This window comes from Anneissia japonica, unplaced genomic scaffold (genome assembly GCF_011630105.1).
Source record: "Anneissia japonica isolate Jap-2015-1 unplaced genomic scaffold, ASM1163010v1 scaffold2756_len2360902_cov194, whole genome shotgun sequence".
Lineage (NCBI taxonomy): Eukaryota > Metazoa > Echinodermata > Crinoidea > Comatulida > Comatulidae > Anneissia > Anneissia japonica.
In genome coordinates, this window is record NW_022719050.1 from 1,817,519 (window position 1) to 1,832,540 (window position 15,022).

At 36.1% G+C, this 15,022-nt stretch overlaps 1 protein-coding gene across 1 annotated transcript in view; it reads left to right on the forward strand.

Moving 5' to 3' along the window:
• LOC117110755 (angiotensin-converting enzyme-like) overlaps positions 1 to 14,994 on the forward strand; it is a 38,437-nt gene extending 23,443 nt beyond the window's left edge. The window contains exons 7-12 of the mRNA XM_033253552.1: positions 8,055 to 8,322; positions 9,101 to 9,324; positions 11,846 to 11,990; positions 12,532 to 12,630; positions 13,824 to 13,946; positions 14,510 to 14,994. Coding sequence (XP_033109443.1) covers positions 8,055 to 8,322; positions 9,101 to 9,324; positions 11,846 to 11,990; positions 12,532 to 12,630; positions 13,824 to 13,946; positions 14,510 to 14,669 — 1,019 coding nt within the window. The 3' untranslated portion in view covers positions 14,670 to 14,994. The remainder of the gene's footprint in view (positions 1 to 8,054; positions 8,323 to 9,100; positions 9,325 to 11,845; positions 11,991 to 12,531; positions 12,631 to 13,823; positions 13,947 to 14,509) is intronic.
• The last annotated feature ends 28 nt before the right edge of the window (positions 14,995 to 15,022 follow it).

The window sequence follows — 15,022 nt, forward strand, 5'->3', positions numbered from 1 at the left end:
ATGTATATATATATTGAAGAGTGGGCTTGCATGTATGCTCCAAGTAAAATAAAATGCAAAAGCAATGAAAAAACGGTGTACAATCATTGAAAGTTGACTTGCGGAACACAAATTTATTAAGGTATAACAAAATCAAACGGATATTTCGATAGCTCCTGCTATCTTTATCAACGTCAAAGACACAAAAACAGTTCGACACAAAGACAAGATAAACGAAGAATAGGTGTGGAGTGGTATATGAAGTTGGATGCCTAAATTGTAAGCAAGTATACATAGGTGGAACAGGGCACTTAACATTAGAATCAAGGAACATCAGAAAGATGTAGAAGACAATACAAACGGGAATCAAAACACGAGTTGGCAGAAATGCCTGTTAATGAATAACTTGAATCCGCTATTACTGACCATGTCGCAAGAAAACCATTTACCAGACTGGAAAAACATAAACATAATTCACAAAGAATAAAGATAGTTAAACGAAAAATTAAAGAATCGACCAGTATCAGAAAATAGAGATAGACGCACATCCACTCTCATTTTATGAGCAACTCTTAAAGACAACGGCTGGACCCACACACACGTTTTAAAACAATAATAGTTGCTAATGCAAATCGTAAAATAACAACCAGCAAGTAAACTATTTTTTTAAACATTATTTTGGTTAGTATCAGCTATATTGCGTACGCATACAATCAGCCCGTTCAGATTTTAGAAGAAAGTGTAGTAATTCGTAGCTAACATTTCAAATAATCTTTATTGCTTTTATTTACAATGATGTTGAGTTGAATAATCTATCCACGTGTTTCTTTAGGTGCATGAATTCAGCGTAATACTGTAAATGTATATCTTCGCATTTTGACATGATAACGGTTTACATCGAGAATTAGATTTTCCCCATGACATAAACCATTTTCAATGGTCACTTACTGCCGTTTAATTTCTTCAGTTACAGTCATGTGGAAATACCTACACTACTGTAAAATAGCTTTAATTTCACGTAAAAGGAACACATAAACAACCTAGCAACTATAAGCGCTTTACGTTAATGAATTATGGGTAATATTTCATCCGTAAGCCGTTTGAATCATGGAACCACATTGCTCTGTGGCATCACTTCAGATTCGATTTCAACACTTAATCGTTGCTCCATCGCAGTGTACAAGATTCGATTTCAGCAACACGTCAAAACCTTTAAAGCGCAAGTCAACGACTACAAACCTTTGTCCATTTCCAACGTACTAATGTGGTTTCTGTCGTGTTATACTTCATAACATGTTCAATTGATCATGTGACGAAAGTTAATAATCGATGGGCAAAGGCTGAAGAGGAAAGATATCTTCAAGCGAATCGTAAACCACAGAACTCGTATTGCAGATGAAAAACGATTATTGCTGTATATGCCATTGAAACGGAAGCCAGACTAAGTAATAGTATTGATAACCTAAAGAAAAAAAAAGAAAAACAAGATAAACGTAATTGCAATGACGTAGAAAGTCATTCTGCCTACTCAACTGAAATATAATCGAGGAGTGGTTAGCGCAACGATTGTAGTTGGGGTTTCTGCATTTATCTACATTTCGTGTGGTCTCCACCAAGGATGTGAATTTGTTCTGAATATTAGAATAAAACTATTAAAAATACTCTCTTCATAGTCCAACCGTCGACCGACGACGAATCAGTCTCGGCTCTCTGTCAACGTACGACGCGACGGCGCGCCGTCTGCTGATAGATGTTGGCAGTCTGAGGGTATCGTCATTCCACCCGCTGGGCTTGGAGAGGTAGAAATGCGGTGAAATGATAGGAAAGGTCCATCATCGTAGTCTATGATGCAGAGCGTCATTCAGTATCCAGCCCGAAATTCGAACTGCGTTACCGATGCACTGAACGACATCTTTCGTATTCGTGACACACTGATTCGGTTTTCTGATCGGTTCAGTAGGCTTTTCGTTCCGAAAATTCCGATAGGTGTGAATGCACTTCTACAGAACCGTCTCAGACCGTATAGACCAGATGGGTAAACTTCACGACCATTCGACTTTGGGAACTAAACAACATTTTGGTAGTGGTGTTTTAAGGGTGCAGCAGTTAAGTAGAAACATTCAGCTTGCGAATGTGTAACTCAATAAATCATGTATTATATGTGGATAAAGGTACCATATTCATCGAAGATTCACTTAAATTCAACTCAATTCAATTAAACTTTAATGTCAATACTGTAGAAACAGGAAATAATTCATTGCACGTGAAAACAACAATATATAAAAAATACAATACATATAGGCGCACAATAAATTATAATACAGTATATCAATTCAAAGGAAACAAATAACGGATAGGGACCTACATTATATAGACACCAAAGGGACAGGCCATAAATGTATAGGCACCATAAAAGCTGCAAGAATCCCTACCTACTACAGAGCAGTTGGTTAAATTTAAAAGAGACGAGATCTACCGGACCTTCGGTAGAATTAAGATTTAGTGCCGAAAAATTGGGAGATCTTCGTATGCCATTTTGCGAGTGTATCAACCTAGAGTGGCTTATTGAAATAAAGGAAATTCAGGGCGGGTTCCAGAATTTGGAAAACAAGAGAATACAGGGGATAGGACCATGGATCCATGGTTTTTCAATTTATTTTAGTGAATAAAATGGATAATTTTAACAAATAGGCGTAAGGAGGAGTGGTGTACCGGTAAGAGCTATGACTCTCTCAGAATCAGTACAGCTTTAAACGTGTTTGAATCTAATCAACACATTGCATTTCAGGCCTAATGTAATGCCATACTAAGTTATTGATTTCAGTGACGGTATAATAACATGACAACATTCATGTTCCTTATATTTCACCAACACTGTACAGTATTACCGTATGCTGTGACCGTGAAGGCATAAGTTAAACTTAGTGCCTATTCCTCCATGCTTCGGCATCTTTTCCAAATGTCACACGACACATGGTCCATGACATCACGCGACTCTGTAGAATTAAAGGACTCAAGCCTAATAATCTTATTGAAGTAACGAGAAGTTAAATTTAGGCTGAGTGTAAATCTCTATCTAATTATTGATGATATGATTGCATTTATCATTACCATTCATTGTCCTAGCATTGTCTCCCACGTAACCTTCTGTGTATTAACGCAATAAACAACATCCAACACTTGAGTTCACTTATTAATTTCGCGTACTAAATACAGTAATATGTAATTAAACCTAGTTGGAATGTAATGTATGGCAATATTTAACGACATCTACAGCCAACGTAAATTTTGTAGGTTTATTAAATTAAGACATGTATTGATTAAATGTCATTGTACTGAGAGAGATATGGTTTAATTCTTCAACACGAAATTACTGTTTAGTACTTCAATAATTAGGCCCCTATATCTGCTAGGCATATTGAGTAAATTTAGCGAAATCGATGGGCTGCACTCGAGTGGGCTGGATTACAGATTGAAAAACGATGACTCGAGCGTTAATGGACAAAGGGAATGGATAACAAATTAGAGAATGTTGACTCGAGCAATAATGGACGGAGAGGCGTGATGGCAAATTCAGGAAGTAATGGCTTGAGCGGTGATAGACGGAAATGAATAATACAAAAATTTTATTTGAAAACAACAAATTTCTTTGAAAAACTGACATGACCTGGTATTCATAATCAAAAGCCTATACAGATCTGTATATTTTGTTCAGACAAACGTTCATAAAAATAATAATTTATGTTACATATTAGTCATTCGTAGTTGTTGCCTTTTTTAACTTAAAAAGCGGGGTTTTGACTATAGACGAACGGTGAATAATGGGGAGGGGGGTGGGGAAATTAATTTGTCCCTCCTACTTTGAAATGTGGTCTCCCCTGCCCCCGCCGATCGACGTCCATGGACACTCTTATCACAGATACAACCACTGTACATTATTATCTTAATTGTGATTCCCCAAAACGCGCTCAAAATTTACCAACTTGTTGGGGCTCAGCCCCCTAAAATGTTAATCCTGAGCAATGTCATCTTTTCCTTCTCTCTGAGAGCCTATTGGTTATGGATATTAAACATACAAGTACAACAAGCGCCCATAATTTATTTACCGCTACAAAGTAATGCATCCCAAATTCACCATTTATAACAATGCAGAAAGTGTGGGTGTGCGTAATGATATTAGACATACAATAATAAATTATGATGGTAATCATCAGTATTGTGACTTCCCCAGAGATGTGTACTCTCGAACATGACGTAGTAATTACATCATGGAAGACGATGCTCTATAAAATTCACATTGGCTGCGTAACCATCTAAAAACAAAACAATATTAAAATATATTGATAATAATATAAAAATTATATTGTATGATGATGATAATGATGATGACGACGACAGAGGGCGGTGATGATGGCGAAAGCGATTATGTATAAATGCCTAGTATATTATTATTAACTGGCCCATACCTCATGATTGGCCTTATAATTATTATTAGGCCCTATTACTATTATTACTATTAGGCCTATTATTGAAAATTCTATTATTATTAACGTAAATATTTGTGTTGATGACGATATTTATTTAGATTGTGTGAGTGATTGCACTTGTTTTTTTTTCTTTTGTAAGTCTTGGCACAGGTAGGTTTAGAATTGAGCTGAAGTATCGTATAAGCGTCCTCAACACCAAATTTCAATTGAGAGAAAGAAGTTTCGTAACATGGTTAACAAGAAGAGGTAGTTGTACCCTATAAAATAAGGCATTGTCCATAAACACATGCATGGACGAGACGACTGTGTATACGAAGAAATTATGATAATGTTATGATGCAGGCTATATGATGCATGTCCGCCATCTAGAGTCCTTGCGGTCTCTTCAGAATGATTACCATAATGATTCGATTTATTAGTTTTAAAGAGATGCGAAATTACCAACATGGAACACGTGCATCATTATAATCGAATTATCACCCAACATTTCGGTTAAACAATGTTCGGATTCCATTGGGAGATGCATTCAACGAAACACGGGATGGCAGGCGACGCTGCCACAGAAAATCGTGACACGCGTTTGGAATAATTCGCACAACCAATACGGATATTTTTCGAAAATTTAAATCTAAAATTAGTGTTGTGCGTCTGTCCGACTGAAAGTAATTAGTATGGTAGCATAATCTACATGTAGGTATAATGTCATTTGTATGTTAAAATGCTGTAATTCAGCGACCACTGACGCAGAAGCTATAATCTTTCGAAAGGTCACTTGGGAGGAAGTTTTTCGTTTTCAATTTGTTTTTTTACAAAGAAAAGGAATTGATAAAATGTGAATGACCCGCTTAATTCTTCCACTTATTGCTGAATGGGAGTTAAAAGCGTTCGTCTGTTGCTCCTACTCCTGGTTATGGATATAGCAATGAACTGCAGTATTGCGCGCCTCTTTCTTGTAATTGGCGTTTTCATTCAGAGAATAATGAAAGCCTTTGAAAAATATACCACTATAACTAGTTTTTACTCTATCGTACTATTTTAAATTTAAAATGAAACAAAAACCCCTGCAAATCAACGGATTTTCCATATAGACCCTTAAATTGGCTGGTAATCATTTGTAGAATTTTTGCCAGTCGCCCCACACCCCCTCTCCCATTGAACATGTTCTAAGAAAAGAAAATATCACGATCCCTGCAGTTAAGTCACCTAGCTCCCCTTCACCAAATCATCGAGCTTCTTCCCCCACTTCACCTTTGCGCTCGCCATCAGCCCCCCCATCCATTACAAGATTCCTAGAGACGCCACTGTACACCACTTCTTATCCTCATTGAATTTTATAATGTTCTTCATTATCGAGTATTAAACAACTCAATAGATAATGACATAGACCTATTTACATTTGGAAATGTCTAAATTCTCAGTTTTATCTGCTCGTATCCAGTAAGGCCACTTACCTGAATTGGGAAATTCCACTTTTATGATCATCTCTGACAGGGACAGGACTTAATTAAGAGTTAATTTATAAAGTGTATGATATATTGTGACTTTATTTCATGACGCAACACCATGGGTAAGCTTATATTTTATAGTCTTGTATTTTGTTAAGCATCATGCTAAAATATCACACCGAAATGTGGTAATAAAAATGTCTTATCCTATGTGTCAAGTCGTCAAATACACTGAGCCTGTCAAATTTGACCACTATTCTGTAATTTTGGTTTAACACATTTTTGCAGACATTTTATAACTAATTTGCTTGTCAGGCCCCCTACTCAAGGAGCTATTTTAACTATCTGTAACTAACACAAATGTTACGGTTTAATAAAATATTTTTGTAACAAACGATAAAGAATTTTGCTACAAAACAGGAAATTGAAATAATAATAATAGTAATGATGATGATGATGGTAATACTTTCAAAATTATACTAGGAAGCTTTCGATTGCACGAGGACGGTAGGACGTAAAACGTTACTAAAAGTCATCTGCTCATGCGATCGGAGAATGTTAAGGTCACCTCGTCGAGCAGATTCTGGAACGTAATTTGTCCAAATCAACGTATGCAGAGAACGTAGGACGCAGGTAGGACGGTCACGCATGAGTGATTCCGTTCTAGCGTCGCGTCGTCGCACAAATCAAAAGCTCTATACACTGTCTGTTGTTAAACCTGAAAAAGGGGTCTCTAAAAGTTTTAAAATAATCTGTTAGTGGTACTGGTACACATTTATATTCCTGGGTGTAGAAAAGCAATGCAGATAAAGTGTCTTCCTCAAGGACACAATCGAAATGCACAGCGAGGGATTGAAACCCCGATCTCGACGTTAGGAAACCAAATCGTTCCTGCTCCGCCAAACCGCTTCAACAAGTAATCAACACCCAATCAGATACAGATAAAACATTTTAGTTTCGCTGATTTACAGTGTTTAGCTAAAAATCCTTTAATTGATTATCAGGCAATTTAAGGATGTTAAGAATAGAAGAACGTAGTTTTTTTTGTGTTATATTAAGCTCTGTCTTTGACAAATTGTTGTAGGCCTGTATATTATCCATGCGGTGGCCATGATGTGATGTCATCATGACCATATTTAGGCATGTCACATGTTTTTGTCAAATAAAACTTGGTTGTCTGGACAGGACTTAAATTGGCCAGAAAAATATTTTCTCGTTTAATTTTCAGTTGATTCAACTTACTAAAAAGTATTTCAAAGTTTGGTTTTAAAGAATGTTTGAATAAAAAAAACAAAAAAAAACCCCCCAAAAACAATAAGGCCCATAGCCATTTCTTTAAACTCAACATTTCTCATCCAAAGTAAAATGGCATTTGATGTGTCAGCAATATATAGGCCAACTGGTAATAATTCTTATATCTTGAAGGTAAAAAGGACATGCGAGGCTATACAAACAAAATTGATGAATTTACTACATGCACCAGATATGTAAATGAATACAAAAAAAAAATCGATTTGCTAGGATTATATATAATTCACGGCTGAATAAATTTCATTCGATATTATTCAATTTTACCATAAAAAATGAACGTACCCAAAAGCGAAAATAAGCATACAAACGTAGCCTCACATATAGCTCAGTTGATTCAACCGAAGGGTATTCTATCTAAAATTTCTTTCTCAAATATTCTATCATAAATTTAGAGCCCATTTTTCGACATATGCCCCCGGACTATATCATTATATCAAGATTAAAACAAAAAATAATGACGATATACTACATATAAGATTAACTGAGTTGTGAGAGTGTACGGTACTTTTTGAGTACTAATTTTTCATTTTAGGAGATCAAATGGTCGTTCGCAGAGATTTGTTGTTTTTTTTATTTAGTATGCAGCACACCTTACATGAATTTACTAGCTAGGCCTACGTAGATGTTTGTTCTGCACGTCACTTATTTCCACAGTGCCTACCGTAGGACAACTAATAGAAGATCACTATTTTCTTGTATTACACTCATGTCTCAGTTCTAACGCATCACGTACAATAATTATGCTTTTAGAAATGTCCCTGCTTTAGTATGTTTTCTCCATGTGGCATTAACTGTAGTAATCAGCTTATGCTTTATTTCTAATATTCCACAGGCAATATGTGGGCCCAGCAGTGGGACAATATTTACGATATCGTAAGACCGTTTCCAGATTTAGAAAGCGTCGATATAACTCCAACGATGCGCGAGCAAGACTACACAGTCCTACAAATGTTCCACATCGCAAACAACTTCTTTACGTCTATAGGCCTAACAGGAATGCCACCCACCTTCTGGAAGAAATCTATGTTTGTGAAGCCGAGGGACCGAGACGTCGTCTGCCACGGTTCAGCTCACGATATGCAGAAAGGAAATGATGTCAGGTACGACTGTCGCTCTTAGTTTTTAATAAACACTTGATTTCCTAATCATCGTAAAATACTTAAGGCCTATATGTTTTACACAGTATAATCGATCAATCAACCGATCTATCAATCAATCGTTAGATAAAAAAAAAATAAACTAATCATTCGATAAATGAATTTATAAATCAATAAATAGGTAAATACATCAATCAGTCAATTATTCAACTAATGTATATTAAATGATCAACTGGTTACTCGATCAATCAGTCAGTCAATATGTTGATCAAGCAACTTACCAATCAATCAATTAATCTAATAATCAATCAGTCTATGAAACATATCCAAATAACGGCCATAGTTTTTACATGGCCTTTGTATAATGCTATATCGACTATGAGGAGTGCCTTCCATGACTTACTGAGGTGAAAAGAAAAAAATAACACTGAGATACTGAGATATAAGAGCAGTTTTGTGTACCGATTGTGTTAGTGGTTCTCACCCTTGCGTGCGAGGATCAATCCCTCGCTCAGCATTTAGATTTTTTTCCGTGGACAAGGCACTTTAACTACGGTTGTTTTTCTAGGCCTATTAGAAGTGCAAATGGGTACTTGGTCGGCTCAAACACACAATGAAGCGCTGGAAAGTTCCAGGAAGCTGAGTATGTGTTCCGTACTTGATGACCGGTGGGGGGGGGGGGGAATTAGCGCCTAGATGACTTGTGGGCATAACGCGCTATAATACTACGTCTGACAATATATTACCATCATTTTGAAGTAAAACTACTTTTATATTGCAGGATCAAGATGTGTACTCAGATAAATTATAATGACTTCTATACTGTTCATCACGAGATGGGACATTGTGAATATTACCTCCAATACCGCGATCAACCGTTGGTTTTCAGGGCTGGAGCTAACCACGGATTTCACGAGGCTGTGGGAGACACTATCGCACTCTCAGTTGTCACACCCGACTACCTCAACAAAATGGGTCTACTCAGCGTAGAAAAATTTACAGATCGTAAGTGGGCTAGGAATTTAAAATGTTGAATTATTGAGACCTTTAATAATTTGCGAGTCAATGTATTGACGACATGTTAGTTAAGACACGTTGAACTCCGTGGGATATGGCCATGGCTTGATGTTCTAGAGGAGCGAAAACGATATAATAATTATGTAGGGCCTACAAGGTAAACTGGGCACAGATTTATGTATACTGTAGGTCCTTTAACATCAAAATATCTCCAAAACCTTTACCGTACTTTTACTGGCAAATCACAAAGTAATAATAATCATACTGATAGTAGTTATAGACAGCACACTTTGATCACCTTCTCCTAAATGCAGGGGCGGATCCAGGATTTGGCAGAGGGGGATTCATTTTCCCATAAACCCAAAAATGAAAGGGGGTCCGGGGGTCCTCAAGATAATATATGAGTACCGGTAATTAAGCAAGTCGTTATAATGTTTTTGGTAATTTCAAATTCTACTTTTTGTTACAATATATGGTAACAAATTCTGTAACTTTAAGCAAAGAATTCGTACATAATTATCAATATTCTGTTCACATTGACATAATTTTCTGATAGATAAAGAAATTAAATAACATTAATTAAATGAAATATATTTAATGAGGCGTATTTGCTACCATCAACCGTAACACATAATTTGAAATAAGAGTAGGCGTATCGTAGAAGAGAATTACTAATGGGCATTGACCTCAAAAGTACTATAGAAGTACAGAAATAATACTTCCGCTACTTGCCGGGGTGTTTTTTCGTGGATGCAGAGAGAAATATGGGTATATAGAACAACTAGAAAATAGGTGTGATATCGAAATTCCAAAAGAGGAAACATGTTATAAAGATATCCTGTTTTCTTTCCTCTAATTTTTTTATGTAAAACAGGATTTAAACTTTCAAAACGTTTCTACAATGTGTATTTAGGCTTCATCAATACTGCATTAGTCAATTGATCGAATAACGCTTTTGTATCATCGACACACCTTTTTAGTGTAACCTTACAACGACTAGACAATAATTAATTGATATAGAGAAAACACAAAATAAAAAAAAAATATGTTCTCTCTCTCTTATAAAGTATAATGAAAATAACCTGATGGAAAAACAAATCAATAGGAAAACTAGGAGGAACAATGCATCGAAAAAATGGGGTGGGGGAAATAGCATGGGGAATAACTCTCTATGTAATAAAAAAATCCTTGGGGAAAATTAGCAGGTGGCTAGTAGCCACCGTAATAGTGCTAGGCCTATATTCTATAAAGTAAAGCCTCAAACTACCTCGGTTTGGAGTCTACTAATTTAAAAATCTTCCCAGGCTTTTCCAGATATAGCTAGAACTAACTTAATCTTTGGCGTTTTTTGATAGCAGATTATTTTTTTAGATTTCAGTGGGCTAACCCCGACTCAAGACAAGCTTGCGTACAAACTAATATGCACATTCATATAGAAGACATGTTCACACGCATGATCTTTTTAAAATTAAAAATCAAAATTTTAAAATAGATAGACATTTTAAAAACAAGGACAAAAAAAAATTCTCCCATATTACAGAAACTTTTTTTTGGATGAAGTTGAAACTAATACAAAAACAAATTCTTTTTGATTTAAAATATGTTTTTAAAATGAATTAAGAAACATTAGAAAATTCAAGATTAAATACATTAAAAATAACAAGCTTCAGTTCTTTTGACTTTTGGTAGTTAATATGTATATATTTTTTAGGAATTTCGTTGTAGTCTTCATTTATAATGAGAAATTATTTATCAAAATATTTAATTTAATTTGTTTTTATTTTTGGATAGCTTCATGGGTCAAATTTGGCCCGCGGGCCACCTATTAAGAACCATGGTCCTACACGTTTGGAGTCCATAATAGGTCGGCCTTACCCACCACAACCAGAACCAGTTAACCATACCAATCAATTTTTAGTAACGCTTCAGTAAATTAAGTACCGTATTCACGTAAATACTGTACTTACCTGACTGCGTGCGTGTTTGATGCTGACAACTGCAGTTTCAGTCAATAATCAACATTGGTTGTGACATGAACGCACAAGACCGCACGCACCGCCGAAGCTTTCGGTGAATTGAATCTCAAACGAGATAACGAAAGCTCTTTAATGACTCAAGTTACTGCATGGTTGTTTTATATTTTTAATAAAACTAATTTCTTCTAATTTTGAATATATTTTCCCTGAATTCGTGATTATTTGTCGTCATGTGTAGACTAAATGCGTGACAAATTTAAGATCACGCATGTGTTTCTGCCAAATGCGTATCATCCAAAATCACTTTGAAATGCAGGACCGTCCAGCACGATGCGAGACGGTTGGTAATGCCTTTTGTAAGCCAGGACCCAAAAGTATTTTGTTACGTTTCTTCGCAGAGGGGTGTTTGTCCGAACCCCTTGAACCCCCCTGGATCCGCCACTGAAATGTACTACCCGTACTTCTTGTTTTTGTCTTTGCTCGGTTTTTAATTTTACCCCTTTTACAATAAAAAAATGTTTTGCTTGTTTTAGGTCATGATATTGACTTTCTTCTGCGACAAGCTCTTGTCAAAATAGCGTTCTTACCGTTCGGATTTATGATCGACAAATGGAGATGGGACGTCTTTCGAGGTATTACCACCCCAGAGGATTACAATTCCAAGTGGTGGGAGCTAAGGTAAGTTCAGCTAAGGCACTTTTTATGGAGGTTTTTTTAAAAAAGAAAATTGAGCTAAAATTTAGATATTTTTTTGCTTGATAAAAACTACCACAACACGTACAAGCACAATTGAAGTTGAATTTTTGAGACTAAAAATGAAGGTACCACGAGTCATATTTTAACACGCTCATAACGCTTATTGTGGCAGACACGACTTTTTTGTGTAGTCTTTGAAACGGGAACTTAATTTAATCGTATATTGGCCCGACTGTAAAAGTTACATTTCAATCTATTGAAATGACCACTAATTCTAGAATTCCTGTAACGCTTTAACAGATACCACAATCATTGCCATTTAAGAATCATTTCAGCTTTCGGACCCCTATAAGCTGAAGTTCAACCTATTCACCTTTTTTTACTGTGACAGTGGTGTAATACTCGGCCCGATTTCTTCGACTAGCTCGAAGTCTGAATTGATCGATCTGCATAATAAAAACACACACTTCATTCATACATATTGTGAAGTCTAACAAGTTAGCTTATCATAATAATCTTTCAGAACGAAATATCAAGGAATCGAGGCACCCGTCGAAAGGTCGTCCACCGACTTTGACCCAGGTGCTAAATATCATATACCATCGGGAACACCATATATTAGGTAAACAATTATTAATGTATCGCCCTAAATATATATAATTAAGTAAAAATAACATGAGTAAAAATAATTGTAACAGTCGTTTTAAATTGAGTTACTTTTATTGATTATGCCAAGTATTATTATTGAAGACATGTATCCCAAGACATAAATTGACGTGGATGTCGAAGTGTGGCTGGATCATAGAGATATAATAAGAATACTAGAGCGCTAACAGCAATGTATTCGATGTTCGAAATACGCAGAGCTCTGTGTGTGTACCATCCAAGATGGCTGCCATAGATTCGGCCAATCAAATTTCCCCTGAGCACTATAATTTTTAATTGCGCCCTCAATTTACACAGAAAGTTCAGTACAGCTAGTTACCCGTATTTTGAAACTCGAGCGTTGCGGTGTATGGGCGTAATGTACATGAATTTAATTCTTTTTAATATTTGAATAAGATGATGCTCTACTTGGCCTCTTTTTGGCTATGACAGTTTAATAATTTGTCATTATCAATACTAATTATCATTAATGAAATAATATTCAGTCAGAGGGCTTATTTATGGTAATAATATGTATACTAAGCCTGAAGGTGGCGCTTTCCTACGGCAGCCATCTTGGATGGTACACATACACAACTGTGCATTGCTCCGCCATCTTGTCAGCACTCTAGTTGTTTAATACCTCTATGGGCTGGATTCACCAACGTACATCTGTTGTGAACCATTCTGTAAATCTGAAAGATAATTAAAAACGTTTAATTATAGGCCTATTTGGTTTATACATTATCTAGGAAGATAATACCAATGTAATACACTTGCATGTGCATCAGGCCATCATTTTTAATGCTACAATACACGATTCGTCGTTCACATCACGAACTAACACAATCAAAGTAGACTGTGTTAGTTCGTGAAATCACAGTAGCACGTCAAAACGAGCGCGTATTGGTTGTCAAGCAAGTTTGTATTCTTTACCACACAAAAAGGCCTTAACGACAACAGCGCGTATTTTGACGCGCTTTTTTTATTTCACGTGCACGAACTAACACAATTGAATTTAATTGTGTTAGTTCGTGATGTGAGCGCCTATACTTTTGTAATCAGAGGACAGTACCTTAACCCTTCCCACGACTTTAAGATTGAGCCCGACTAAAAGCTGCTATACCAACCGATTTAATAATTATATTCAACGAATTTTTATGTTTTCAGGTATTTTGTGAGCTTCCTTATTCAATTTCAATTTCATGAATCGCTGTGTAAAGAAAAAAATCACGAAGGACCGATCCATCGATGTAATATCTACCAATCAACAGCGGCTGGAGATAGGCTTGGGTAGGTTGTTGAACGATGCATAATTTATATGCTTTGATCATTAAATCCAGGGGTCTCGCCGGCTATAGGACTGCCCTGTTAAGTATATTTTATTCAAAACGTTACAACAACAAAATACCGAAGTGTCGAACTGCAGGCAGTTCCACAATGTTCCGATGGGGAACAGTACGGTACTTGGTCAATCGTATATCATAAGGCTGCACCGCATTCAATGCAAACCCAACTGCAGGATATCTTTGTACGCCGCCTGACGTGTGAACAGGTTTACAGGTACCTGTGAACTCAGGGAGGTCCCTGTGGATAGGAAGGTTCTAGTGGATAGGTAGTACCAAAAATGTATCTACCTTTTAAAATTTGGCGCACCACCCTTTACATTTTATGGACAACATTTTTTGAAATTCCGCCACTCTTTAAAAAATTCCTGGCGAGCGGGCTGTTAATCTGTTCTTTATGTATTCAATACAGTACTTGTATACAACTAACAACTGCATACTGCAGTCAGAAAGTCATTTTTTTGAGATTTTGATAGGCCTATAATTGATTTGCATAATTTCATTCTACAGTGCTATGCTTCGTATGGGGGCGAGCCGTCCATGGCAGGACGCTATGCAAGAAATTACAGGACAGAGAAAGATTGACACGTCATCAATCAAACGATATTTTGACCCTTTGTTTACATGGCTTCAAGAGCAAAATTACGGAAAAGACGTCGGATGGGATTAACAACATAGCTCAACAATATTTTCGACGCATACCTGTTTATATGTTCGTACTGTCCACTACTATAACATATATTATATTATCGCTATATTTTAAAATTTTATTTTTCTCGTATGCATCTGTGAATTGTATCAAAACATTCATGTATGTCGTGAAAGTATTAATGTCTGGTGCGAGATATTCGGGTCCATAGTGGCTTCACCATCTTACACCTCTCGATCTCGATAAATTGGTAAAATTCCAGAAATATGATAAATCGTCATATTGTTGTTATTATTATTATTATTATTATTATTATTATTATTATTATTATTAGTGGCGTACCTAAGGGAGGTCTCTTATACACATCTAGATGT